Source organism: Pavona decussata, unplaced genomic scaffold, assembly GCF_977016875.1.
Source record: "Pavona decussata unplaced genomic scaffold, jaPavDecu1.1 SCAFFOLD_96, whole genome shotgun sequence".
Taxonomy (NCBI): Eukaryota; Metazoa; Cnidaria; class Anthozoa; order Scleractinia; family Agariciidae; genus Pavona; species Pavona decussata.
The window spans coordinates 1783694-1809278 of record NW_028145513.1 but is presented as its reverse complement, the minus strand read 5'-3'; the positions used below and the strand labels follow the sequence as shown (position 1 = coordinate 1809278).

The window sequence follows — 25585 nt, the reverse complement described above, 5'->3', positions numbered from 1 at the left end:
GATCTTGATGGCTTGACGCCTGTAGTCTTAGAGGCCAGATTCGAACATAGAATTGCAGTCTGTCAATGGTTAGTAAATTTTTAAGTCTGAATGTTTTCCGAGGGAGAGGATGCCAGTCGCTTAACAGTGTAATCATGCTTTGTTTTGCTCTAGGTGCAAATGTAAACAATGCCACGACGAAACACTGGTAGACGCTCTAGAATTCCGCTGTTGCCACGAAGTAACTAATGCCATTGGCAAGTTAGTTTTCGACGGCTCTATCGAAACCATGACATGTATAACCCAACACGAGGATAACGGGGCCCTGACAAACAGGGCTGTTTTATTACAACTGGCTCCTTTACTTAGAGACAAAAATGGGAGAACCTACAAGAGCTTTTTTATTTCATCAACATAACCTGAAAATAAATCTTGTACACTGAAGAACGAATTGCGACGTGTTATAGCGGAATTTCAGCTCACAATTATCATTCAAATAGTAATACAAATTCACCCTTTACCTTTCGCTTCTCTCTTTCGGTAAGAACTTCTGGACCGGACGGTACAACTGTATCTGTCGTTGGAAGAGAACCTTTGATTAAATATCGTTTCATTTTATCGCCTTTTATATCCTCCAGATGATGGAAAGATCACGAGTGAAGCAGCTATCCTCAAAATGTGCCGAACACAATGACGCATACTTGTTGACCGGCTCACCAAAATCGACACGGTGACGTTGCCATAAAACGGACTCACTGAGCTCTCACTACTGGATCAGAAGGAAAATAAGGCATTGATATACCTCCATTACCGTAGCTTGTTTTATTTGGAGCGCCAGCGACGCAACGTCTTCCACCTCTCGCTTTCGCTCTTCTTTGTGCCATATTGCTAATGTTGCGATGTTAACGTTGTGACGTCAAAGAGTAATGTCACGTGCTATTTTGGCTGCGCGATAACCGGGACACATTTGAAGCGAACGAGCAGGTTTTTCGAACGCAAAAAAAAAAAAAGGTTTTGAGCCTCGATTCGTTTTTTTAGGGTTATGGAACTATAAGAAACAGGAATTTTCGTGTCATATGCACTTTAAATAGACGGAATATTAACTGGTTAGCATTTGCAAGTACGTTACACTGAGGCTTGTATATTGTTGAAATCTATTTCAGTGTTTGGACATTGGACTCAAGACTGCGATGATGAAGAGGTTGGTGATTTGTGTTTTATATTCTTTTATTCATAAGACGTTTTTAACAAGTCAATTCTGAAAGGTCTACGTGACGACCTACCTCGACACTTCCTCTCCCATAAACTAAACTTGTTCCCTTTTTATCGGCCTCCTCGATGAACATAAAGCTTGACGTAACTTCTTTATAATTGAAAGGCCAGGTTGAAAAAGGAAGAACGTGGTCATTTTGGCTTGCAATCCAAATGTGCAGACTGGTTCCTGTGTCAGAAAAGCAGTACCATATCGACATTGTGATTTAAGGGTTCGAATTCGCCCAACAAGGTTATGACTATAACAAGCCGAGACATGGCCTCATCAATACGAACATGCAGTTAATGACAGAAATTTAACTAAGGATTTAAGGCAGAAGTGTAGTCTATGCTCCAGTCGTTAGCCCCTATATTACTAGTGTTAGTATGATAAAGGTGGTAATACTTCATATGTATACCAGGCGTCAGAAAAGCATCGCAATTTAATTTCAAGTCATTTATTATCCTTTCTAGCTTGCCTAGCAAGTGTTTTTGTAATTTTTGCTGACCAAACGTTGGCATCATGGAGAACAGAGAGGAAACCTTGCCCTCAAACCACCCAACTTTGAAGAACACCCCTTTGACAGCCTGTCAACAAACGAACCTATGCCAGAGCCCACCCGATTTGCATGGGTTTGAAAAAAACCGGTTCTGTGCATGTCCATGGATTTAAATACTTTTTCGCCTTTGCTCGCGATGACCCAAGCCTGTTTAATTTAAGTCGTTGTTTTGTTCACGGTTCTGTGCATGTTCATGAATCAAAGTTGACTTTTCACCGTTGTTCGCCATGACCCAAGCCTGTTTAATTTAATTCGTTATTTCTGAACCATTCGGAAGGGAATAGATAACTCGGGTGGTAATTTTTTCATATGATTGCGTTATTTCGCATGTAAATAACTGTAAACACATCAGCCTAAAAATCCTATGTGTCAACGCTAAATTCAATATCGACAATATGAGTATAATCTACTAGCATTTTCGTGAATTTTGGCCATCAGTCATTTTGCTTGAACTGATAATAGAATGTGGTCACTGAAGTACATGTCAGTGGGATATTTAAGGCCATAAAGTTGATAAGAAAGAGAAAAAAGCATTTAGATTCAAGCACATGCGCTGAAATGTGAGCCCCTCCCTTTAATGCGCCAAACAATCTCTCATTGTCGCGTAAAATCAGACAAAAAACGTTTCATGCCATCAGGTACAGAATTTCAAGGAATTCAGTGGTTCATACATCTTAGAAAGGTGACGAGAATTCGAGTCTCTAGCTAGTTCCGAAGAAGAAGGCCGTTCGGTCTATTTACAGCACTTTTTTTTTGCAAGTATATTTCTTGAGCTGGGGCGTGTTGGGTTTCTTTTGGCATCGAAGACATTTTCATGTCATCCCGTGCAAAAATAACTCACGACGAATTCAGGATTTAAAATTGAAATCTCTGCCTCATAAAGTCCTCTCCACTAAAGCATAGCCTGATGAGTCCAAGTGATTAGCTATGCCCTATGCAGGTAGTAGAATCTCAATATTTCGACATTTTTATGTCTTTGCCGTCTAGCGGGGAATGCAAAGAAGGACAAAACAAGTTATCAGTATTTCAAAATTGAGGTCCAGCCACTGCCACGCTTGTTATTTTCATAGGTTTGTTGATATCTTCTTTAATCAGTTTGTCTGTCTGAGTGACGTTGGAATAAAATCACCAGTTTTGATGGATGGTTGTCAATCAATCCACTGCCATGCCTTGCCAATCGAAAATCCCATTTTTGAGAGAACAATCTTTTGAAAATCGGTGGATTTGCAGGTACACGTTTCCTCTCTTCTCCCTTCGGCGTTCTCTCAACTTTTTTCTCTGGTTCTAACTTCGCACAGCAAAACCTACCGAACCACTTGGTACACAGGCTATGTGTTACTTGTTAACTTTCTTTTATTGTAGACGTTCTGAGTTGACACCTCAAGACAGCCTAAAGAATATGACAAAGAACTTGACTCTGTTCATACCTTTGGTGACAACAATGATGCTGGGTTATGTTCACTCAGATAAATTTGGCTAACATCGGATCACAGATTAGACCAATGTGTGACAGATCATGCGTTCAATTCTGTTCCTGTTTGTCACCAGGAAGGTCACAACTGATATTGATTAAAATAATTATTTCAATGGCCCTGTACTGGGAAAAGAAAAACATATATTATTTGTGCTACGATGTTGCTTATCACACTATAAATTAAAGTGAAACATTTTCTGGATTTTTGTGACCTGTGTAGCCTTTTTTAAAAAACGTTTATCTCGCAATTCATTGCAAAAAAGTGTATTCCAGTGGTGCCTCTTGGTGTTTCTATCTCTTATATTAATTTTTCACATTGGCGTTCCATTCTAAATGTGGCTATCGTGGCTGTGCCCAAGAACAGTATAGGTTTATAAGGTCACATGCAAGTAAATGTCAGTCTTCTTTTGGCATGCAGTCTGTAACCAGTTAAAACGAATGTAAGATTAGGTGTCTCTGATTTCAGTTTAAGGAATCTTGATTCCTGTGAGTTATTATCATTACCATTGTTATAACTTTTTATTTCTCTTTTAGTTTAACTTTCTTTATCAAAGGCTGGTAGATTCGACATTCTGGAGGTTTGTTTGGGGTATCAATACTCGAGTTTTCCTTTTTTGTTTGTTTTGTTTTGTGGTCTGATCTATGATCAGTGAAAGATCATAGAAGGGCACCTCTGGGAACGAGGCGGATTAAACACTTCTTTGTCCCTCGACGCCAGAACGGTTCTGTTAAATTTTTCTGAATTTTCTTGGTTTACTAAGAGCGATAAAATAGAAGAGGGTATAGTTAAGTGAAAGGCCTGTCTTAGCCATTTAAGATCTTATATTATTTTCAGTATCTTGCAAGAAATACAGGTTACGCGTTTATCTCCAATTTGTGTGTTATCTTTTTTTGTGTGTGTGTACCTTAGCTTATATGTGATCACAAGGTGTGTAGTATAAACCCTATTCCACTTTTAAAAAGCGTTAAACTGCTTTTAAGTGGACCCTGAGCATGGTTGTCATTTTGCACTTTACATGTTATGTAGGCTTTGTTTACAGCTTGTTTAGTTGAATCACCCTTTTTTCCAGAGACTGCAATCAACTACAACAGAAAACAATACAGTCAAACCTCTATTAAACAGGCACCGTCTGGAAATGAGCGAGTGACTGCCGAATGGAGTTTTGGCTATTTTGCTCAAATGAACATTAGCTGAATGAAAACTTCATTTTTTTATGTCATGGTCTTCCTAGCGTGGACGAGTGCATCGTGAGTCGGGGTGGCGGGTCGTGGCTCGTCAATTTGAATTCGCTATAAATCGCTTTTTAAACGCGTGGATATGCGAAGCATAGATGATACGTCAGACTGAGAAAGCACTTTTCTGACTTTATCTTTATCTTTATCTTGTTTTGCTTTCTGAATCCCTGGTAGAAATTGAGCAGATCTAGCGGAACGAAATCAACTACTGCCAGAGGGCTTTCTCTTTCTTGGTTTGTCTGCGCGATGGCTACAAGCCAGATCAACTTTTCTTCCCAGACGTTGAGGCTCTGGCTTAGCAATAGTGATATCTAACTACAATCAAAATAAAAAAAAACTAATCACAAACTATTAACGAATGTGCAAAGACAGATAAAAGTGAAAAGGCATCGATTCACAAAACAGCGTTTATGGCGTTCAGTTCTGACACGTGGCAAGATGTAAGGGTGTCCCCTTTTCCGAAGGCTTCTTGATGTCTAGGGTGGAAGCAGTTCATGAAGGGAATGAGTATTATCAGCAGTTATCTTATCCCATAGTAGCCTATCTTTGAAAGTAATTACATCAGTTATAGGTGTATATTTGCTGGTGTAGCCATAACGTAGAGCCCGCTTGCAAAACATATCAATTTGGGAGAGATATTTACTATAGTGGGCACAAGCCCAAACCTCAATCGCATAGGTGAAAAGGGACATATAAGGCTGTCAAACAGCAGTGTACGCTCTTTTAGTATTTACAAACTCTAAGAATGTACAGTCTAGAACTCGCTTTGTTTAGCATATTTTCGAATTGAGTGTCCCAATTACATGCATCTTCATTAACTGTAACTCCTAACAGCTTTAGTTCACTCTTCCTAGCTATTCCATCAATGGACTCGGGATGGGCATCCTGGTTTTACCCTTAACAACCATCTCAAAGGTCTTTTTCATGATCAGCTTCATCAGGTTATCATCATTTACCATCATCATCAGAGGTTGTAATACTTCCTGATGTGATGAATCAGTGTGATTGAGGCCAATTGTCACAGGCACACTCGCTGTGATGTCATCGGCATATTTGATCAGTAGGGTTTGGGGGATTACGGGGTTGCCATGCTGGTAAACAATAAGGGTCCAAGCACAGTCCCTTGGGGAACACTTCTATTGATGTTGAGAAAACTGGTAACCACTCCATCAACCACTACTCTCTGTTGGCGATCACACAGGAACCTCATTATCCAGTTCTTCTGGTTTAATGTCATACGACACTAACGTTTTGCACAGAACACGATGGGAGACTGAGTCAAAAGCCTTACTAAAATCAAATGAAAAGGCTCTGACAAAATCCGCATCCCCGTCAAGTTTCTCAAGCCAAAAATGTTGGCGCTTGATGAGGGCCATAGTTGTGTTGTGTCCCTTCTTATAGGCGAATTGGTCAGGTCCAATTGCTGACTTGAGGATAGGAGATAGTTCTCGTTTGCGGACAAGGCGCTCAAAAATTCTCATTATGATGTTGGTTAGTGAGATTGGTCTAAGCTGATTGTATTCAGTGAGAGGATTCCTAAGGGATGGGCGAGACATTTGCTAGTTTCCACAAGAATGGAACAATTTGATGCTTGAGTGAGCAATTGAACATTTTGGTGATCATAGGTGCAAGATGGTGAAAGTAATCGCGCCAAAGCCAGTAAGGAAACTTATCAGGCCCCGAAGAGGTTCATTTGTGATGCGTCAGTAAGTTTCTTACATCACATTCCTTCACAGTTGGGAGACGGGTTCCTACTGGTATTTGCAGACGCGTAGGAGCCTCATATTCGTCATCAGTGTTGATGGTCTGTAAGTATGTGTTGATGCGGTGGATTCTGATCAGTGGTGGTTGGACACGTTCCGCAAAGCATGCTGGGGCGAGTTGTCGCTTCGAGCTCAATTTAACAAAACTTCGTGCTGTGCGGATCTCAAGGAATGACAAATTTTCACTTCAAAAAGGCAGAAAATCGGTTAATTGGGCAATTTATTCGACTAGTTTTCTCCGGTTACCGTTAGCGTACATCGACTGACTAATTGAACGCTCAAAATGTTGGTTTTACACGGCGATTCCAGCGATCACTCGATCGAAAGCCTGTACAGCCGAAACGGCTCCATGTATTAACCACTTCCATACAATTACAAAAGCAATCCTGTCGTCCTCCTCTGACTCCTCTGATATAGTATCTTTTGAATTATAATGTACGCTCAAAACGTTTGTTTTACACTGCGATCCTAGCGATCAATCGATCGAAAGCCTGTACAGCCAAAACTGCTCCATGTATTAACCACTTCCATACAATTACAAAAACAATCCTGTTGTCCTCCTCTGATATCGTATCTTTTAATTTATAATGGGCTCGAAAATCTGGCATTGAAATATTCAGAGTTCGTAACTACTGGAATCCAATTCTGGTGGAAATGCAAATATTATAATACGAAATGAAGTAAAAAAGATTGTAGGGAAATGAAGATTTTCCCGGCCTTGCTGGATAGGAATTTTGTTTTATTTTTTTGGTATACTGGTTGCCAATGAAACTGGGACATGGAAAAGAGTTCTCACACAAGTTCAGCTCGCAAGAGTAATAGATTTTAGCCACACAGGAGTACTAAATGTATGTTTGATATAATAAGTTCTTCAATAATATTGTTTTAGTACATCACATGCTAACAAGCCTGCTGGGACAGTGATGGTATCCGAAAAACCGCCGTCATATGATATAAATTGGATGTTCTAACTGGTAGCTCAAACCGCGTAGAAAACGACGTAGCGATGGACAATATACTGGTAGAAGACGTGGAGGAAGAATTTGTGGGACAACCCTCCCAACCTGATAAAGTCGATGATAGCTAGGGAATGAATGTAGCCGAAACAGATGAGCTAGAGTCGGACGAGGATAAGGGCAAGGATTCAGAACCTAGTGAGGGGAAATCAAAATGGTACATTGAAAGGAATGGCACTCAAATTCATGTAAAGAAAGCTTTAAAGATGTTGGTACCAAGAGAGTTTATTTCGAAAGAAAGGAGCCGCAGACATTGGGTGAATGGTTCCCTCCACACCTCTCTGGTACCCATCAACCCATCTCATGACGTTATTCAGTTCAGGGATGTGGCAATTGCGGACAAAGATAACTACTTTATTCTCCGCGTTTTGTCTATCATATCTGAAGATGGAAAAGAGCTAGTCAATACCAGTTCCAAGTGCAGACATACAGTTAGAGGCATAATCTACAGAGACGTAGAAAGCAACCAGTATGGTTTTGTTAGTACCATTTTTGTCTCGCGATGGTTACCAGTCAATAAAGTACTTACGGAAGTGGTGCTTGAGAGCGACAGTGATGGCATGGGATAGCCAAGTTATCTGAACAGAGCCAACTAGACCCTGGAGACTTTACTTGCAACTGAATAACACCTGTAGTGAAGAAGAAGGCACTGAGGAGATTGCTGACTGAATATGCAGTGAAAATGAATTTTACGAGGTTGAGAAAATAATTGATGTCCGTCTGAATAAACAGTACCACTCCGAGGAGTACAAAGTGCGTTTTAAAGGTTATGGCTCTGAAGATGATATGTGGATTCCAAGTTCTTCCTTCCGAGAACCAGTTCAATTTCAAACCGTTTCAAAGAGAGGAAGAATACGGAAACACAAAACCAAAGATGAAGGTGAAGTTGAGATCCAGCAACGGAAAAGGCTAAAGCAGTCAAATGTTATAACAGCCAATACTACCAAGAAAGGGCATGATGAAACAATAGAGAAAGATGTACCCGCTAATAACGTTTCATTGTCAAAGAAACCAACGTAACGTCCTCTCAATATCACTAGAGACTTCAAGCATTGACGACGGGAACGGCAACGGCGACGTGAGATTGTCAGGGAAAACCCAAATGTCACATTGCGCATGTCTGGCGGGAAATATCTAGACGTTCTGCTCCGAGAAAGCGTCGTTTGACGTTGGTCGAAAACGTGAGTAACATTTCACATATTTTACCTCCGTTTCGCTCCGAAAAAATGATATTTTTAATATGGCTTGGCACTTAAGGATACCGTAGGAAAAGTACGCGTTGAGTTGTTGCTTAATTTTTTCCCAAACTATAATAACTTCATCAGTCGTCTGTTTCAAAACAGAAAGCTAGTGACGATCCCTGCAGAATTAGAAATGACTTGCGAGTCTGACACTATTTATCGATGTTTCTCTCTAACATCAGTGTAACATTTCTTATTCAAAACAAGACACACTAGAACTTTTAATTTACATTTAAGCTGGAGAACAATAACCAGTCTATGTTGTTCAAAAATAGCATCCAAACCACAAACCACTGTGTCATATCGTAGTTTTCAGTTCAAATTTTTAGATGTAAAGATAACGAAATTCTCATGCGTGCTCGCCCTGCTAAGACGTTTCATGAAATCCCAGCCTTCGATGCAGAACATTTCAAGTAAATTGTGTTAATCTAGTGACTATTCCTAGTTATATCGGTGATTTTTATTACGACCTAAAAATATATCAAATGGTCTGAATTGGTTACATCGGAAAACTGCAACTCCGACAAACACGTTCTCGTTAACAGCAGTAAAAATTCTTCATCGGTTATTTCATTATTAAAATCGATTTCAGACTTCTTTTAACGAAGACATGTTTTTTGGGTGCTTTCCATTCGACGAAATTTTCGAATATTTCGGGTAGGAATCGTATGGAACAGGATCTTTTCCGGAAAAGATTTTCGAAAATTTAGGACAACTTTTCAGTGTCCCCGAAAATTGGAAAACGACCGAGAATAAGGCCGTCTGGTGATGGAAGGGCATAATTAAGCCTGGAAATCTGCAAATCACTAGCATCCCTCAAAGAAGCGAGGCATGTTTTGCTTTTCGACTGATAAATAGTGCTTTTTTCAGGGTAGCACTAATCTGCGGAACTGCAGACCGCGGAACCGCGGACCCGCGGAACCTGCGAAACCCGCGGAACCTGTGGAACCTTGACAAATAACTAGTTTTTTTTCTTTTGCAACTTACATACCAGGTATAAGGTTACAGCTGATTTCATTGCTGTGTATAAACCCGGATTTTATTTATTTTTTAACATGATTCGACCAAGAGAAAATGAGATTTTCTCCTGATTCGACGGTCATGATTCGACCGAGAGGTTACCAAGCTCATCGATGAACTTGCAAAATCACGAAGGTTCCGCACGAAGACTTGAGGTGGCGGGTGATTTATCACCAATATTTGTACGGGAGCTCGATAAATAAAACAGCCAAATGAATGTTTTTTTTACGAGTACAGCATTTGTTTCAAAAATCCGTAGATTGTATAGGCAACGTGGCGAGGTGAACCGAAAGAGAAGAAAAGGACGGCAAAGAATCTTGTCTTGTAAGCTCGTGTTTGTTTTGTTTATGTTTGGTTTCAACAATATCTTGAACAATATAAGCTAGCATAAACGTTTCATTATTGGAACAGATAGAGAAAACAAAGTTTTAGAGGCGATGATAAGGAGCAAGCCGGAACTCTATACAGATGAATTCCAAGACTGGTTTCACGCCGTTACAGGGACCCGGCTTAGCATTGAAACAATGTGTCGATCGATTCTGCGCCTTGGTTTTACGTACAAAACTCATAAGTTTTCCTTTGAAGTCGAACAAAGTTTGCAGTTACACCAGAGTATACATAAATTATTTCGTCAAAATTCCATCTCTTCTAGTATATGCTGGTATATGAAATGGCTGGTTGCCAAACGTCCCAAGCTTATTGTTTTGCTTTTCTGAACTTCAGCTGAGGGTGATTGCCAAACAGAGAAATGAATTCTTGAGGGCAATATACTGTCGTTTTATGGCTGATATACTACGCAAGTGTTATTGCCGTCCTTTTCTTCTCTTTCGGTTCACCTCGCCACGTTGCCGATACAATCTATGGATTTTTGAAACAAATGCGGTACTCGTGTAAAGAACATTCATTTGGCTGTTTTATTTATCGAGATCCCGTACAAATATTGGTGATAAATCACCCGCCACCTCAAGTCTTCGTGCAGAACCTTCGTGATTTTGCGAGTTCATCGATGAGCTTGATAACCTCTCGGTCGAATCATGACCGTGGAATCAGGAGAAAATCTCATTTTCTCTTGGTCGAATCATGTTAAAAAATAAATAAAATCCGGGTTTATACACAGCAATGAAATCAGCTGTAACCTTTTACCTGGTATGTAAGTTGCAAAAGAAAGAAAACTAGTTATTTCTCCAGGTTCCGCAGGTTCCGCGGTTCCGCGGTCTGCAGTTCCCCAGATTAGTGCTACCCCTTTTTTCAGCGCTCGAGGTGACAGTTTACAGTCGGAGGAAAGCCGAGCCAGACGAAAGTCTATTATTACCTCTTCTCTAAAACTGGGCGGACGGTATCAGTCTAAAAATGGTACCAACGTGAAATGTGGCTCATTTGCCACAGCGTGCGGTGGTGGAAGTTTGGAAATGAAGAGGTGATTTTAGACCTATAATATAGACCTATAGACCTTTTAGACCTATAATATTTTTGAATGAATCGAAGGGTATGGCGTTCCCCCGCGCAAAATTGTCAAAGCTATCCCATAATGCATTGCGATATGAGTAAATAGTTTTTGAGATCAGGCCGAAACAAAATGCACAGGAAGGAAGAACGAAAAAGACGTAAGGTTCTTAACTTGTATAGAAGAAACAGTGTTTCAGGCCTTCTTTGCGATGAGAATTAAGCGCGCGGTCAGTGGATCAGCCATTGATCGATGGAACGGTATCGGTTGTGACTTTGCTGGGGAGCGAATCGAGCCATGTGGCCCGCTCGAGAGTTCTCTTCTGACAGGAAAACAACTTAAAGGTCTCAGTAAGTCTTGAACAATCGTGTTTTATTCAGTTAGAGTCGGTACTTCTCTTTCACATATCGCTAAGTAATCAAAGTTTTTAGTTACGTCGATGTTTCTGCCGCGAATGCTGTTAACTAGATTCAGTGAACTTTGTTCACGGATCAGAGGCCACCTAAAATGCACAATCGACTAAAATAAACTGGTTTACTCCAGTTCTTACTATTCTGTTTCTTTTCACTGTCATGTTTGCTTTTAGCGGCGAGAACGAAATATTTTCGAATTAGCGATGTTATTATTCTAGCTGTCGGAAGTTGTTCGTTTCAAGAACCATCGCTTAACTTGTCTTGTTATTTTCGCACTTCTTTGTGAGAAAACTTCCTTTCAGTTAAAAACCGTAAGGCTACCGAGCTAATCAACACAATATTTCCGCAAATGCCTTAGTTACTTTCTAGAATTGCGTGGATATTTTGCTTAGCCCGTCGCTCGAGATGCTCGCATTTGTCAAAAATAATTATATAAAGCGTGGTTGTCAAAATGATGTTTTTTCTCATTTTAAGTTGAATTGTTCAGAGAAATCAAATTTTGGGCCATTTCAGTTAAAAGAAAAGCTATTTCTTAAAGTGTATTTGTTTCATTACACTTAGTTTGAGCATTTCATTTCAAAGCGCCCTTTGAACGGCGCAGTGCATACGACGTGATAGAACACGCTCGATTTTTGAAGGTCCAAATTTCCCGAGTAAGTCGTGGAGTCTTCTTCTTTTGTTGTCAAGGCTTTTTTTTAATTGTTTGTCTGTACTTTCAATTGTTTTTTTTTTTGTCACTCAATGACCGCAAATGTTCTCAACCAACCCTAGCCATTTTGTAGCCCTCAGTAAACTCAAAAATTAACCCAAAGCTTCCTTTCAGTCCTAAGCCCAAAAATTAAGCATAAGGTTTCTTAATTCGGGCCATTTATTAACCCTAAGCTTTCCAACTCTAGCCATTTTTTAGGCCTAAGCTCCAAATTTAACGCTAAGCTTTCTTAGCCCTGGCCATTCTTTAACCCTAAGCTCAAAAATGAACCCTTAACTCTCTAACCACTTTTTTACCCCAAGCATAAAAATTAGCCCCTAGGCCTTGAGGTCTCAACCTTAGCCATTATTTCACGATTAAAGGCCGGGCCAAACGAGCCGAGCCGATAGTAAACGATAGTGGCCGATAGTTGAAACTCTAGCTCTCGTTTGGTACCTAACTATCGGCCACTATCTGCTGCTCTCATCGAGTTTGAACATGCTCAAATTTTTGTCGATAGTCGTTGATAGTTTTGTCTCGTTTGGCACCCCGCTCGATAGCTGCCGATAGTTTTGCAACTGGGTTGATGATGCAATGATTTGTCACGCGATTCAACTATCGACAACTATCGCTCTCGTTTGGCCCGGTCTGCCGATAGTAGCCGATAGTTCTACTATCGGCTCTCGTTTGGCCCGGCCTTTAACTGAGATAAAAAACAAGTGAACTACAACATCGATCTGTACGGATGCCAAGGCTTGGGTAGAATGAACACTGAATTACATACATTAAGCGTGTTTTTTAATAAAACAAAATTAAAATAATGAAAAGATTCCACTGTCGTTAAGTGACTTTATAGACTATCACCGTCCATGTACAACAGAAAAGGATACTATTTACTGGCATTTCAGGAACATGTCTTAATATCATGACAATATTTCTGCCTACAAAGAGAATACAGAAACACTGTTAAGCGAAACATTTTCTATTCGTTATCCATATGAGTTTGAATTAACATTTGCGTCTCATTTTTACTTAGATGCCAGATGTTAAACAATGGCTAAATCACAAGTGTGTTTTCCCCCCTAGTCTTTTCTATTTTTGATCATTACCTGATCAGTTTGTTGAAATAAACAACGAGATAATTCTATATTAAATCCCGAATCTAAATCTTAGATTTGTGAGATGCAGTTTTTCGGACTGACATTTTTAGAATGGTCGGATGGCAAAGAACAATTTTTAAGCATCGTATACTGAGGCATTGTCAACAATCCATCGAAGGAGCAATCGTTTTCGGGAAAACGGCAATAAAAATTGTAAGAATTAAATAAGGTTAAAGAGGTCCATTAGCGGTACCTCCAAAAGTTGGTTATATGAGTTTTAGCAAGTACGCATGCTCAAACCTCAAGACGCACCACATGGAAGACACCTGTTCATATATATATGTGGCTGAATCTCAGTTTAAGTCAGTGGATGTTTGTGTGCGAGGAACGAAAGGAATCTGTCTCACATGGTCTAGGGGCCGACGTTTCCCTCCCTCTCTGTCAGACTGAGTGCGAATTTCATCCCGGTTAGCATAAGAGACCCGCGGGCCAACGCTAAGTGTCCAGTCAGTTGATTGTCAGCTGTTTTTTTTTTTTTTTTTTCAATATAAATCTTTATTGAAACACATTGATATTAATACAGCAAATTAGTTACTTACCTACATAATTATAATGTTACAACTTATATTACTAATACTCATATTATAATACAACTAATTAACACTGATAATTTTGTCAGCTGTTTTTTGGGGTGCTTTTCATTCGACGAAATTTTCGAATATTTCGGGTAGAAATCGAATGGAACAGGATCTTTTCCGGAAAAGATTTTCGAAAATTTAGGACAACCTTTTCAGTGTTCCCGAAAAGTGGAAGCCAACCGAGAATAAGCCCGTTCCATTGGAGACCGAAATTTCCGAAAATTTAAAGCGAAAATTTTTGGTGAATGGAAAGCGCCCACACGTATTTAATCCTCTTCGAGGGAAGTTGTCATCCTATTGCGCCAGCTTAACCGCTTGCAATTTCGCGACGCAACCGCGTCCTCTCCTTAGTCTTTCCTCGGTTTCTCCGTTGCCGTTGCCGTCGCCGTCGCCGTTGCCGTTGCCGTCGTCGCTGCTTAAAGTCGCTACTGTTTCAAAGAGACGGGAATTTTCTGATCTTGAATCTGAAAGCGAAGTTGTCAGCTGGAAACTTGAAAATGATATTGTGCCAAGGAGATGACATAAAGAGGGAACGTCTGAATTTAACAAGAGAAAGAAGAAAATGCCCTCCACCAAGAATAGCAAAAGAAAGAGAGCAACAAAAAAAGGTGACGGCAGAAACTTTAGAAAGTCTCTTCAGTACCTGTCTCTGACTTAAAGCAATTCCAGTGGAAGTGACCAGGAAGAATCTCACTTCAGTAACACTGCAATTAAGAAAAAGCAAATGCAACCAATTTTCACTTCACAACCCAAGAAAGGACGTGAACAAAGGACCCCAAGTAAAAATCCTAATCAGCGAAAAATTAGAAAGTCGAGAAGTATGAACGATGGAGTTGGATTAAATGGTAGCAGTGAATTAAGTAAAAATGTGGATATTGTGGTTGAAGAAAGGCAGTCATCAGCTGATGTTGATTGTGGAGATGATATTGAGCCACCAACCACCTACGGCAGCCGTGGCTCTTGGGTTGATAACCGAGGTCCATTTCAAGTGTGTAGAGCCTCATTTCACCAGTCTTGGCATGGGGACTTCCAGTGCCCTGGAGAGCAGTGTTCATCGATAGTCCTTTCCGCTCTGCTATAAACTACCGTTAAAACCTATAGAGCCCTGGAAAGCAAGTGATCTTGATCAAATCTTACTCACAGGAGATAAAGAGCATCTTAACCAACTTTGCTACATTGGAAAATCCGCAAGTGGTGAACTCAAGTTGGCCCTTGATGAACTTCCCAAAGATTTACAATGTTTCCGTTTTCAGTTTTTTACGGAGAGAGAAATATTAGGTCGGACAATTGATAAAGCGGACACTACCACAGATGATAACGATTTCACCAGACTAGAAGACATGTTCCAAAAATGTCAAAATAAGAGAGTTATTGGGTTGTTGCCGCGATAGCTATACCATATGGTATGTGGTAGATTCTCATGCCAGAGATTAAAGAGGAATGATAGACGACAAAGGGTCTTCAGTGGTACTTAAATTCGGCAACTTTAACGCCCTTATCCAATACATAAGATCCTTCGTTGAAGCAGCAACCTCCGAAATAGACATAAGCCTAGCTGACCTAACATTTGAAGCACTTATCTTGAATATTACAGAACGAAAGTCTACAGAAGGTGAAGATGTTCTCGTTCTTCATGTGTCCACTCTGTTGTCGTATCAAGCCAGTTTTGGAAATGCTGATGTACACAGTTGCTTTACAGCATGCCTCGAGAAAGACCAAGAAATGAACGATGATGTTCTTGATTTTTATTTGCTCCATGCTGCCGAAAACCAGCCACATCAGTGCGATTTAAAGAAAATATTATACCTATATAATTCCTGTTTTTACAAGAAGATATCGCAGTTTAACCCACAGGCAATAAGGAAATGGACAAAAGACACAGACATTTTCTCCAGAAATATCTCGTAATTCCTGTATGCGATGGTCATCACTGGATCCTAGTCATCGTCAGGACTGTTCCAAACATTTCATTGATGATATTTGATTCCCTTAACCAGAAAAGGGCATTTTTTGAACGAAGAATAATAAGATACCTTAGAGATCAGTGGTCAGCTAGAACAACAAAAGGAGGAAAGAGGACCTTGCAAGTACAGCAGGGCCCAGTTGTTCAAAGCCCGATTAAGCTAATCCTGGGTTAAGGTGAACTTTGATTCGAGTATATTTACTAATCAGTAAGGATTCGTCCAAAAGATTTTTGTCGCTAAGTTTTACCTTAGACTTCTCTTTACCATTAGCTTAAAATGAGCCTTTAAACTCATTTTTAATGATCAAGACAAAAACCTCGGTTAACTTTTAATCGTGGATTAGCGTTAATACAACCCGGCCCAGATCAGATATCCTACAGTACCACAACAGCCAAATGACAAAGATTGTGATTTGTACGTTATGAAATGCTTTGAACAGTTCCTTGCTTTTCTTAACACAGACTTGCAGTGGTTTTTATGGAGTCCATCATTTTCCCAACAAGATATTCGCTCCTTCCGTTAGAAAGTAAAACATGCAATTATGGATGAAATATCCGTCAAGTGCAACAAAAAGCAATGACGTCTACTTAACCTCGGTCGCATTTCAATCCACAGGCAACAATAAAATTGACAAGACACATTTTCTACAAGAAATATCTCGTAACTCCTGTATGCGATGGTTATCATTGGATTCTAGTCATCGTCAGGACTGTTCCAAACACTCCATCGATGATTCTCGCTTCTCTTAACCAGAAACGGACATCTGTCAAACGTTGGATAATAAGATACCTCAGAGATCAGTGGTCAGCTAGAATGCCACATGGTGGAATGAAGACCTTGGAAGTACAGCAGATCAGGTATCCTACAGTATGGTCGCTTGGAGATACGAAATTTCTCTTCTCATATATTTCACGAGTGAGCGCAGCGAACGAGTGAAATATTTTTCAACATGAGAAGAGAAACTTCGTATCTCCGCGCAGCCATGTAATATCCTCTATTTATTTACTTAAATACAAAATAATTCTAGAACAACGGGAGGGAAGAAGTCAACTCAATTAATGAAAGGAGCAACTCATGATTTATTCTACAGCATTTTTGAAACGATAATGCAAGGACTTTCAACCCATTCCGATCTACTCTTTCTCTGACCAGCTACCAGCTCTGACTAAGCTACGGTTTTCTTGCACTGGGGTGATAATTTATAACAAACCTAGACAATTAATTTTTGTTTCTGTTGACAAATAATCATTCTTGAGTTTTGAAACGACATAAGTGGGAAATGTTTCTTTCTCCGTAGAACTGGTGCAAATGCATTTATAATTCAGCGTGGAGATTTGGGTAAGCAGTAAAAACCGCATTTCGGATTGGAAATAGTTACACGGTTACGGCGTCTCTTGCTTGCATTTCTATTTTGCTTTTACGTTCAAGTTCAATACATAAGGAAACGTTCATATCACCATTTATATTTTCCACTATGCTCAAACAGTAATACGCTTGAAAAGAACTTAAAATGTGTCGCTTCTCCTTGACTGACTGCGAATCGCGCAGTGCAAAGCATGCATCATCTTGTACCCAGATCAAACGTGTTCATGTACAAAAAGTACGCGAAAAAAAAGGAACTTTGATAAACGAAACGATAATATTGACTCCTTGCCGTGTTGACATGAGCAATAATTTTTCCTATTCTTTTTTAACTCTTTGGTCCGGAAAAAAGAACAATTCCAACGTGTGTTCAGGCTGTTGCAATAACGTCTTTGAAATGGCAGCAGCAGCATATGACAATACATTTCTATTTTTCGGATGCGAAAAAAACATTTGGGTCACCTTACCACTTGACACCCTAACAGTTGTGTACTCTTCTTTAAAAATTGGGAATTTAGCCTGGCAAAAATGGTTACCATGACAACACCTAGTCACATGGCCAATACTTACAACTAAAACGATCCTGAAAAGTCGTTAAGTTGGTTAAAAAAAAACAAAAAAAAACGAGGAGCCATTTGTTTTGGAATTGCCTGCTGTTTATCAACATCACTTTGGTGCAGATTTTCGCAAATCTAGACAAAATGAAAATCGCTCAAATTAGATGTAGTATTTCATGCTTATAATGCTTGAACTTTATCGATGGTACTTTTCTTTTCAACCTACTGAAATAGTGTTGCAGGAGATGCTCAGAAAATATAAAACAAACAAAAAGAAAATATCAACAAACGGAAGAAACATGAATCCTGCCTGTATATAAGACCTTGCTTACGAGGCGAGGCAGGCGAAGTGATAATGCATTACTCCCATGTCGTCATCTACAGTCGTAGCTCGTTTGTAACAAAACAAAAGCTAAGCTTTCAAACTGAAATGCAGAGACCTAACCCGGTAAAAATGCTCTGATTACTACGTCTTAATCGTCGTTAAAAATGCATGAAAGATTGCAATCGGGACAATATTTTGTGTTCGTTATAGAGAGGTGGTTTCTAGCCTGTGCCTGTATCCCTATGCTCAGTGATTTTATAAATTAAGTAGAACGACTGAGTTTTGAGCCCCGTTGTTTGGAACCACAACGAAAACCTAATTACAAGGTCTTTAGCGCCCTTGGCTAGAGTTATTATCGTTCTTGTCCATTCCTGGTGATATCTGACTGCTCACGGAAATTGTTAGCAGCCTTTAAAATTAAGTCACGATAGACAAAAAGTTTAGCGGACAAAAACACCATCCGAAAATTACAGGAGTTATAAAGCGTGAACACATTATTTCCGAAAATTCTAGGGCAGCTTGATGGTTTTCCGAAAAACCTCGAAAAGTCTTTTAGGGGTCCTTCCATCCGAACAGATATTTTACCGAAATATTCCGTTGGGTGCCCCTGACATGAGGAAAATGAAAACATCAAATTGATTTTGAATGAAATAAATAAGTGAAAAAAACCTTGCAAACAATGCCAAATACTCTACCTTCCTTTACTGGGCAGAGCCTTACTTTGTATGAAAGACAGTGTTTTGGCTAGGTGAGGGGCCCTGGCCGGGTGCATGCTTCCTCTTTTATTTAAAGAAAATAAGGGCTTTTTAGTACAAACACCAATACACAAAACAATGCTGTGGAGATTATGTGCAGTAGTACCCTCAAACAAAGAGAGTGTGAAAGCCAAAAAGTAAGGTGATAAGGAATTACAAATGAACAATAAAAATTGAAAGTAAGTACAAATAGCTGCTCAAAAATGATTGCTCATTTTCATAGTCTAACAAACTATATGGTACACAATATGAAAATATTTACTTCACAAAGTTTTGTCCCCTCCTCCCTTCCCCCTTTCCCATTACTACAGTGGTTCGGCCTTTGATCTTGGAAGATTTTTAGTTCGGTACTAACAAGAACAGACTACCAACTATCGAATCTATGTTTATTGTCATGTCTTTGATTCGAAACGGCACGTTTAGAAATTGCGCATAAGTGCGCATGCTCAATGTGTATTGGCCGCTGGCCCAAAACACCACAACTCCTCCCCACTAGTGAAAGTGGTAGCTAATAAAGTTCTGAAAATTTAAATTAAAGACAACACGCTAATTGAAATAAGCACAGTCTTAATGTCACTTCAAAGTTCATAAATCCAGCCTAGCTGGGGGCTTCCGTCCTCAGACCGGATATCGTCTAACAGGAACAGAATCTGTCTCAGGCTCTCTCAAATTGGGTGAACTGCTGGCTGCAAGGTCAGCCACTGGTCTTGGTGGTGGAACATCAGTCTCCATGTAGCTGGCTGCTGTCTGCTCGCTGGCTTCTCTCGACTCTCAAACTGGAGGGAATGTTCTGAGGTCTGGATAACAAGGTTGCTGCTTGTTGTCACTGGAATTCTGTTATCCTGCAGTTGGCCTGTGTGTCGACGCCACACTAATCCAGGTCTGATTTCTACTTCGAAAGAAAGGGGGCCAAGTTGTGTTCGGATGATGCCAGGTACCCACTTAGTACAACCGGTGTAATTTCGTGCTATCACTGTCTTACAAATGGAGAATTCTCTGGTTACAGCACCACCGTTCGTGACGGTTTGGTCTATCTGACGGTTGCTTATCTTCTAGCGGAGATCTGGTTCCAGCAAGTCCAGTTGAGTGGGTAGTCGTCTACCCCAAAATAACTGAGATGGCGCTTCTCCAGTCGTTGAACGGGGGGTATTTCTGTAAGCTAGCAAGAACCTTGCCAGCTTAATGTTCAGAGGTTTTAAATCCGTTTCACTTTTCATGGCCGATTTAAAACTCTACACACAGCGTGCGGCTAGACCATTGCTGGCAGGATGGTATGGTGCTGAGTGATGTCAGTTGTTGGATTCCATTTCTCTTGAGGAAAATCTGAAACTCTTCAGATTTAAACCGTGGTCCATTGTCACTCACTAACTGGGATGGCACGCCATAGGTAGCAAACATGTTCTGCAGTTTCTCAATGGTTGAGGTCGTGGTGTCCATTTTCTTTATTTCCAACCATCTAGAATGAGCATCCACGACAGTCAAAAACATGCAGCCAAGGAAGGGTCCAGCAAAGTTGCCAGGGTGATGATGGCCATTCCCAGGGATATACAGGTGCTGTACCAGGTTCAGCCTGCATTAGCTGGCAACCCAAGCAGGTCTTCGCGGTTTCTTCAATTTCCTTGTCGATTCCTGGCCACCAGATGTAGCTTCTAGCTAGGGCCTTCATCTTCACCACTCCTGAATGTCCTTGATGGAGTTCTTCAAGCACTCGTGGACGAAGGTTTGGTGGCACTATGACTCTGATTCCCCACATCAAACAGCCTGAATGTACTGTCATCCCCGCGAGCGTAGAAGGGGTCGAGTACAGGAACATGGCTGCTTAGCCATCCTTTAGTGATCTATTATACCAACATACATGAAACAGAGGCGCTCTTGCCGCCTTACATCGTAAAGCTAAAGGAGCTGAGAGAGAAGATGTCCCTTACTGTACTTTATACCAAGTTAGAAATTTGTGGGGAATGCTTCAGCCATTTGTGATCGTCACTTGGGAGAGTGCACCGATAGGCTCGGGAAATTTAGCCATTCAATGGCGTAGAACTGCGAGCTCTTTCACTTTTGTCTCAGGCAACGAAAGCTCTTGCGAATATAGACTCTTTTTTCATTAAAGACTGCAATTCGTAAATGTTTTTTATCTTGTGAAAACAAGGTGCACAGAGTTTTTTTTGGGAAAGTATCATCGAGCGAAACTTCCCTTCCCGATAAAGACTTTTGCCAACTCCACACCGTGTTTCCTTCACGAAACTATTGACAAAGTGTTTCTAATTAAAACTGTTTGATTATAACACCTACCGATGTTAAAAAAAAATTGCCAACGGCTTTTTCGAAGAATCTTTAGCTATTTTTTAGCGTCCGCCATCGTGCTGAATTTCTTTTTGACGCTACTTTTATTTTTCGCGCCAGGCTGCCAGTCGCCCATCCCACGCTCTGCTGCTAAGATTTTCACTTCCGTTTTAGATTTCTTTTGTTTGGAGACTACCCAATAATAATAATAATAATATAATAATAAAAGTCTTTATTTCCTCACAAGATAAAAAATACGTATCTCATGTCACAATTGAATATTTGAGTAAAAAGTACCTACATCTAAGTTATTTACAATTAAAATAAGATCACATAGCCAAATTGTATTTAAAAATTAGGCGATTAAAGTAAGAGTTCTTGAATCTATCTATATTAACTTTCGGATACTGACTTGTTTGATTCCTTAAATTGTAAGTCGATACTTTCTTCTTGGGTAATAGTCCCCTTAGAGGGTGTCGGTCTATGCCAGGTACCTTACTAAATACTTTTCTATCCTGCTTTTCTAGAAGGTTCTTGATAGAAAAAGATTTAGATGTATATTTACGTTTGTAACATCTATCTAGAAAACACTGCACAGCTGTCAGCTCCGCCTCAGAAGCACCATATACCGGCAACCTATAAGTGATGCTAGGAAGCACAATACTTGAAAACAAGTCCGCCTGAGAATAAACTTCCTTACGTAAGGATCTTAATATAAACAAGCACTTATTCGCCTTAATCAACTTTACATGCACATGACAATCAAATCGACAATCATCCTGTAATATTAACCCAAGGACAAATCCTGTGTCCCCAGAGCCTCCTTTCCCTCGTGCGAAGGCCCCGCCGGCTAAGAGGGACAGGATTCTCTAGGGACGAGAATGGCGCTGCAAGTGATAAAAGTCGCTCGCGCCAGGTCCATTCAATGAGAAGCGAGCGAGCGACTTTGAGAAAGTCTAGTGTTCGCTAAAACGACTCCTGAGGCTACGCCCGGTTTCACCAATGTAAAGAATGGTAGGGCATCGGTTACAGGATATCATGCAGTACACAAGATTACTGGACTGGCAGGTGAAATGGCCACGGACAGAAAAAGAGTACCTTATGATAGGAAATTAACAATGCACTTTATTAACGCGATTTTACAAAATTCGCGTTAGTTTACAGTCGAACCAGGTCAAGCGTACCCCCCTAGACTCTATTAATGGATCGATTATTTGAAAATTGAATTTCAAAGAATGCATTCATTCATTCATTGTTAGCGCGGATCAATGCTCAAATTAAAATTCGATTCTTATTGGCTTTTAATTTGAACATTGATCCGCGCTAACAGTAAAAGCAATAGCCTGTAAAATTTAAACTATAGTACATTTGAAACAGCTCGTTCGTTCAAACTGTTCCCGCATGTTGTTGACACGTTCATATATTAAAGCCATTATGCAAATTTGGTCATGGCAAGAGCACAAAGTCAAGCGCTTGCTGAAATGAGTCGGGCTGAAAATTCCAATTTATCTTTCACGAATAGCATTACCCACCTTGTTGCATGAAAAGTATGGTATATATCTCATCAGACTGTCCATTATACCGCGAAAAATAGCGCAACACATGTGCCGAAGGTCATTGCCATTGTCGAAGGTCAACTGAAATGAACATCTTTCACTGTGAGTTCGCATACTTTTCGCTGAATTAATTTGCATATACCTCAAAAAGAGAACTGCTTATTATGATAAAACGCTTCCAATTTTTTTTCTCATTTTTTTAACAACTAACGGAATAAACGCCAGTGTATAAACGTAAAATGTGCACTGATTTAGTGATCATTTAACTTACCCGACAGGACCCATTTTCACCGTGCCTGGTTGAAAATGGCGAATTTTCTCTCTGACAGTACGCGTTGACTGCTGCAAACTACGAGAATGCTTTTTGGAAAATCCGCTTTTATACAAATCAAGAATTTCCGCTCTGAATATGTTGAAAAGGGTTTTTTCCGGCGGGCTTACTGGTTTTGTGGTTTCATGCATTGTTCGTATAATCCAATCAGAAATCGAATTTTGATTTGAATACTTGAAACGACTAACGGCTTCAATTTTCAAATAATAGATTCATTAATAGAATCTAGGGGGGTAGTTCGACTGTAATGTATCTTAATTAATGTCGATGTAAATTCAAAGCACGCTATATGCACGCTATTTTACAACATTGTTATTTTAGAGCACCTTTATTTCATTACAAAACCTTATTAGTTCATGACTCCTCTATTGGCTCTTCAGAGTCACTATCTTTTGAATTGATAGGGTCTAGTTGGCTTCAAAACCAAATTTTCGGCTTTAAAAAAACTTAGAAACATCCGTGCACTTGTCTTGGAAGATTTTATTGACGGAAGCCAAAACGCAGTTTGGCACTCAGAAATGTAAAGTACGAGTTTGCAGAATTATGAAAATCGCAGTAAATAAACCAAGATGCTTATCGAAAAATTCGCGTTAATTTAATGCATGTAAACCTAACTTTTGAAAACTTCGCGTGAATTTAGTGTAACGTAAATTTTCTTCGCGTTGTCAGCGTGCATTGTTAATTTCCCATAATAAGGTAGTTAGGACCTCGTATCTCGGTGTCAGAGCTTATGTATTGGCAGGTATGGCAACGGGGGCGTTGAAACGCACGCGATCCATACTGCCCAGTAGAGGAGTGGCCGTTAGAATGAACAAGCATGTTTCTGAGATTGAGGTCGCGTTTGTATGCCGCGAAGGGCGGTTGTGGGAAAATGTCTCGCGTCTGCTGATCGGTTGAGAGAATGCGAAAGTTCTGAAGTAGAACCGTTTGATTTGGGTGTTAAACAGGTGGTATGTGAGAACCAGAGGCACTCTATCAACGGTTCCGTCTTTCTGCTCAGACGGCATAGAGCATCAGGAAGGTTGATAGTTGCTACCCTGCGTAGATCGTTTTCAAGGGAAGCACAAGGATAACCACGTAGTAAGAAGAATGTAAGCAAGTAGTAGACCTTCAGCAAAGATAAGCCTCGTTAGTGCCGAGGTGCCGAGGTTCATAGGTAAATCATTGATATGCATAAGGGTCGAGTTCATGACGTCACCTTTTGTTATAACCTAGGGAAAAAATGTCTTCCTGCATACTAATTAAGTGATTAGGTAGTGTCTTCCTGCATACTAATAAGTGCCGAGGTTTACTAATGAGCGTCACTCTAGTACAAAGGAAACAATAGACATGCGCACGCTTGCCCGCTCTATACCCACCCTGATTGGATCTTAAGATTTGTATGGTCAGTTTGAATAAAAAGCGGTTAGATTTCGAAAGCGCTATCGTTCTTGCAATCGCTTTGCTGGGAAAATTTATCTCAGGTTATTCGTGACGATTATCGATCATTATAGTACGGCTGTTAAGCGAGAAATCGTTCGCTTTGTGATACAAGCATGAAACTTGGCAAAACAAAAGAACTAATAGTCCTAAATATTTTTTGATATAGGGCCACCGGGAAATCGACTATTATGGGATGAAAGGGGCGTGGCATTATTTGACAGGCATGAAATAGAGGCTGATAAGGAAAATGGCTAAAGAGCTATAAAACCTTTCAATTACTGGAACATATAGGGTAAAAAACATTCAGGTAGGATGATTAACATGAAGAAGAAATGATTTATGACTAGCAGTTATTGTCACGTGATCAGTGACGTCACAAAACCCCGGAAGTAAACCTATTATAGTCAGGCAACCTTTAAGTATAGACTCTTTATACCTATAAGGCAGTCGTTTTAATTTATATTGACAGAAATTATGGGATGTTCCTCTGAGCATCCCATAATAGCTATTAGAAACAATAGAATTCAAAATGAACACCGTATCAGTAAAAAGGTGTATTAATTGAAAGCCAATTTTCAAGTTATTGCAAAGCTTTAAAACATCAAATACAATATGTTTCAGTATGTATAGATACGCTTCCTGGTGGCATCTAGTGTCAAGTGGCCAAGGAAAACATTTAAATAAACATATTCATTAATTAGCCGCATCTAGGATCCTTTAAATGCCGTCCGAGTTAGGAATCCTGGTTGCAGGTCCCGCCGCAGTTGCAGAGAGCTGTGCATACCAGACTCGCTCTGCCACATTTGCAATTCCTTGTGCATCCCTTTTTACAGCCGCAGTGAATGAGTTCGTCACATATCTGCTGAGGTAACATATCTGAGGTAACAGTGTCCATACCGGCTTCCACCTTTTTACATCTTTTTCCCAGCCCCAGTCAGAAGGACTTGGTAGTGTTTGTTTCGAACAAGAGCATTCCCCCAAATTTGCTCAGCCTGGTATACTGCACGCCTCGTGTGCTGAAGAAGAGCTCCTTGAGTTGGTGGAATATTCTCTAAGGTTCGGTTGCCTTTAGAGAATAGTTCGTTCACTGTCGTTTGTGAGCTTGTTCTGTTACAAAGAAGCACTAAGAATCTCTCAATTAGGGCCATTGCCTGCTCAGGAATCTCTTCTGGAACTGAAGCCAACATTGAAAAGGTGTCCGTGATTTGTG

General features: G+C 40.1%; 3 protein-coding genes across 6 annotated transcripts in view; 2 read left to right on the top strand and 1 right to left on the bottom strand.

Moving 5' to 3' along the window:
* Positions 1-4137, top strand: part of LOC146472898 (CAP-Gly domain-containing linker protein 1-like) — a 129900-nt gene extending 125763 nt beyond the window's left edge. For all 4 annotated transcript variants that reach the window (XM_085119133.1, XM_085119132.1, XM_085119131.1 and 1 more), the window contains 2 exons: positions 1143-1180; positions 3153-4137. In XM_085119133.1, coding sequence (XP_084975259.1) covers positions 1143-1180; positions 3153-3161 — 47 coding nt within the window. In that variant the 3' untranslated portion in view covers positions 3162-4137. The remainder of the gene's footprint in view (positions 1-1142; positions 1181-3152) is intronic.
* Positions 4138-4273: 136 nt separating this feature from the next.
* On the top strand, positions 4274-8066 carry LOC146472897 (uncharacterized). The gene is made up of 2 exons (XM_085119134.1): positions 4274-7308; positions 7347-8066. Exon 2 carries the CDS (start codon positions 7354-7356, stop codon positions 7846-7848), a length of 495 nt encoding a protein of 164 aa, XP_084975260.1. The 5' UTR covers positions 4274-7308; positions 7347-7353; the 3' UTR covers positions 7849-8066.
* Positions 8067-21283: 13217 nt separating this feature from the next.
* LOC146472896 (uncharacterized) lies at positions 21284-25270 on the bottom strand. The gene is made up of 2 exons (XM_085119166.1): positions 25160-25270; positions 21284-21935 (listed from the first exon to the last, which is right to left on the bottom strand). The coding sequence occupies exons 1-2, from the start codon at positions 25268-25270 to the stop codon at positions 21396-21398; spliced, it is 651 nt and encodes a 216-aa protein (XP_084975292.1). The 3' UTR covers positions 21284-21395.
* Positions 25271-25585: the final 315 nt, after the last annotated feature.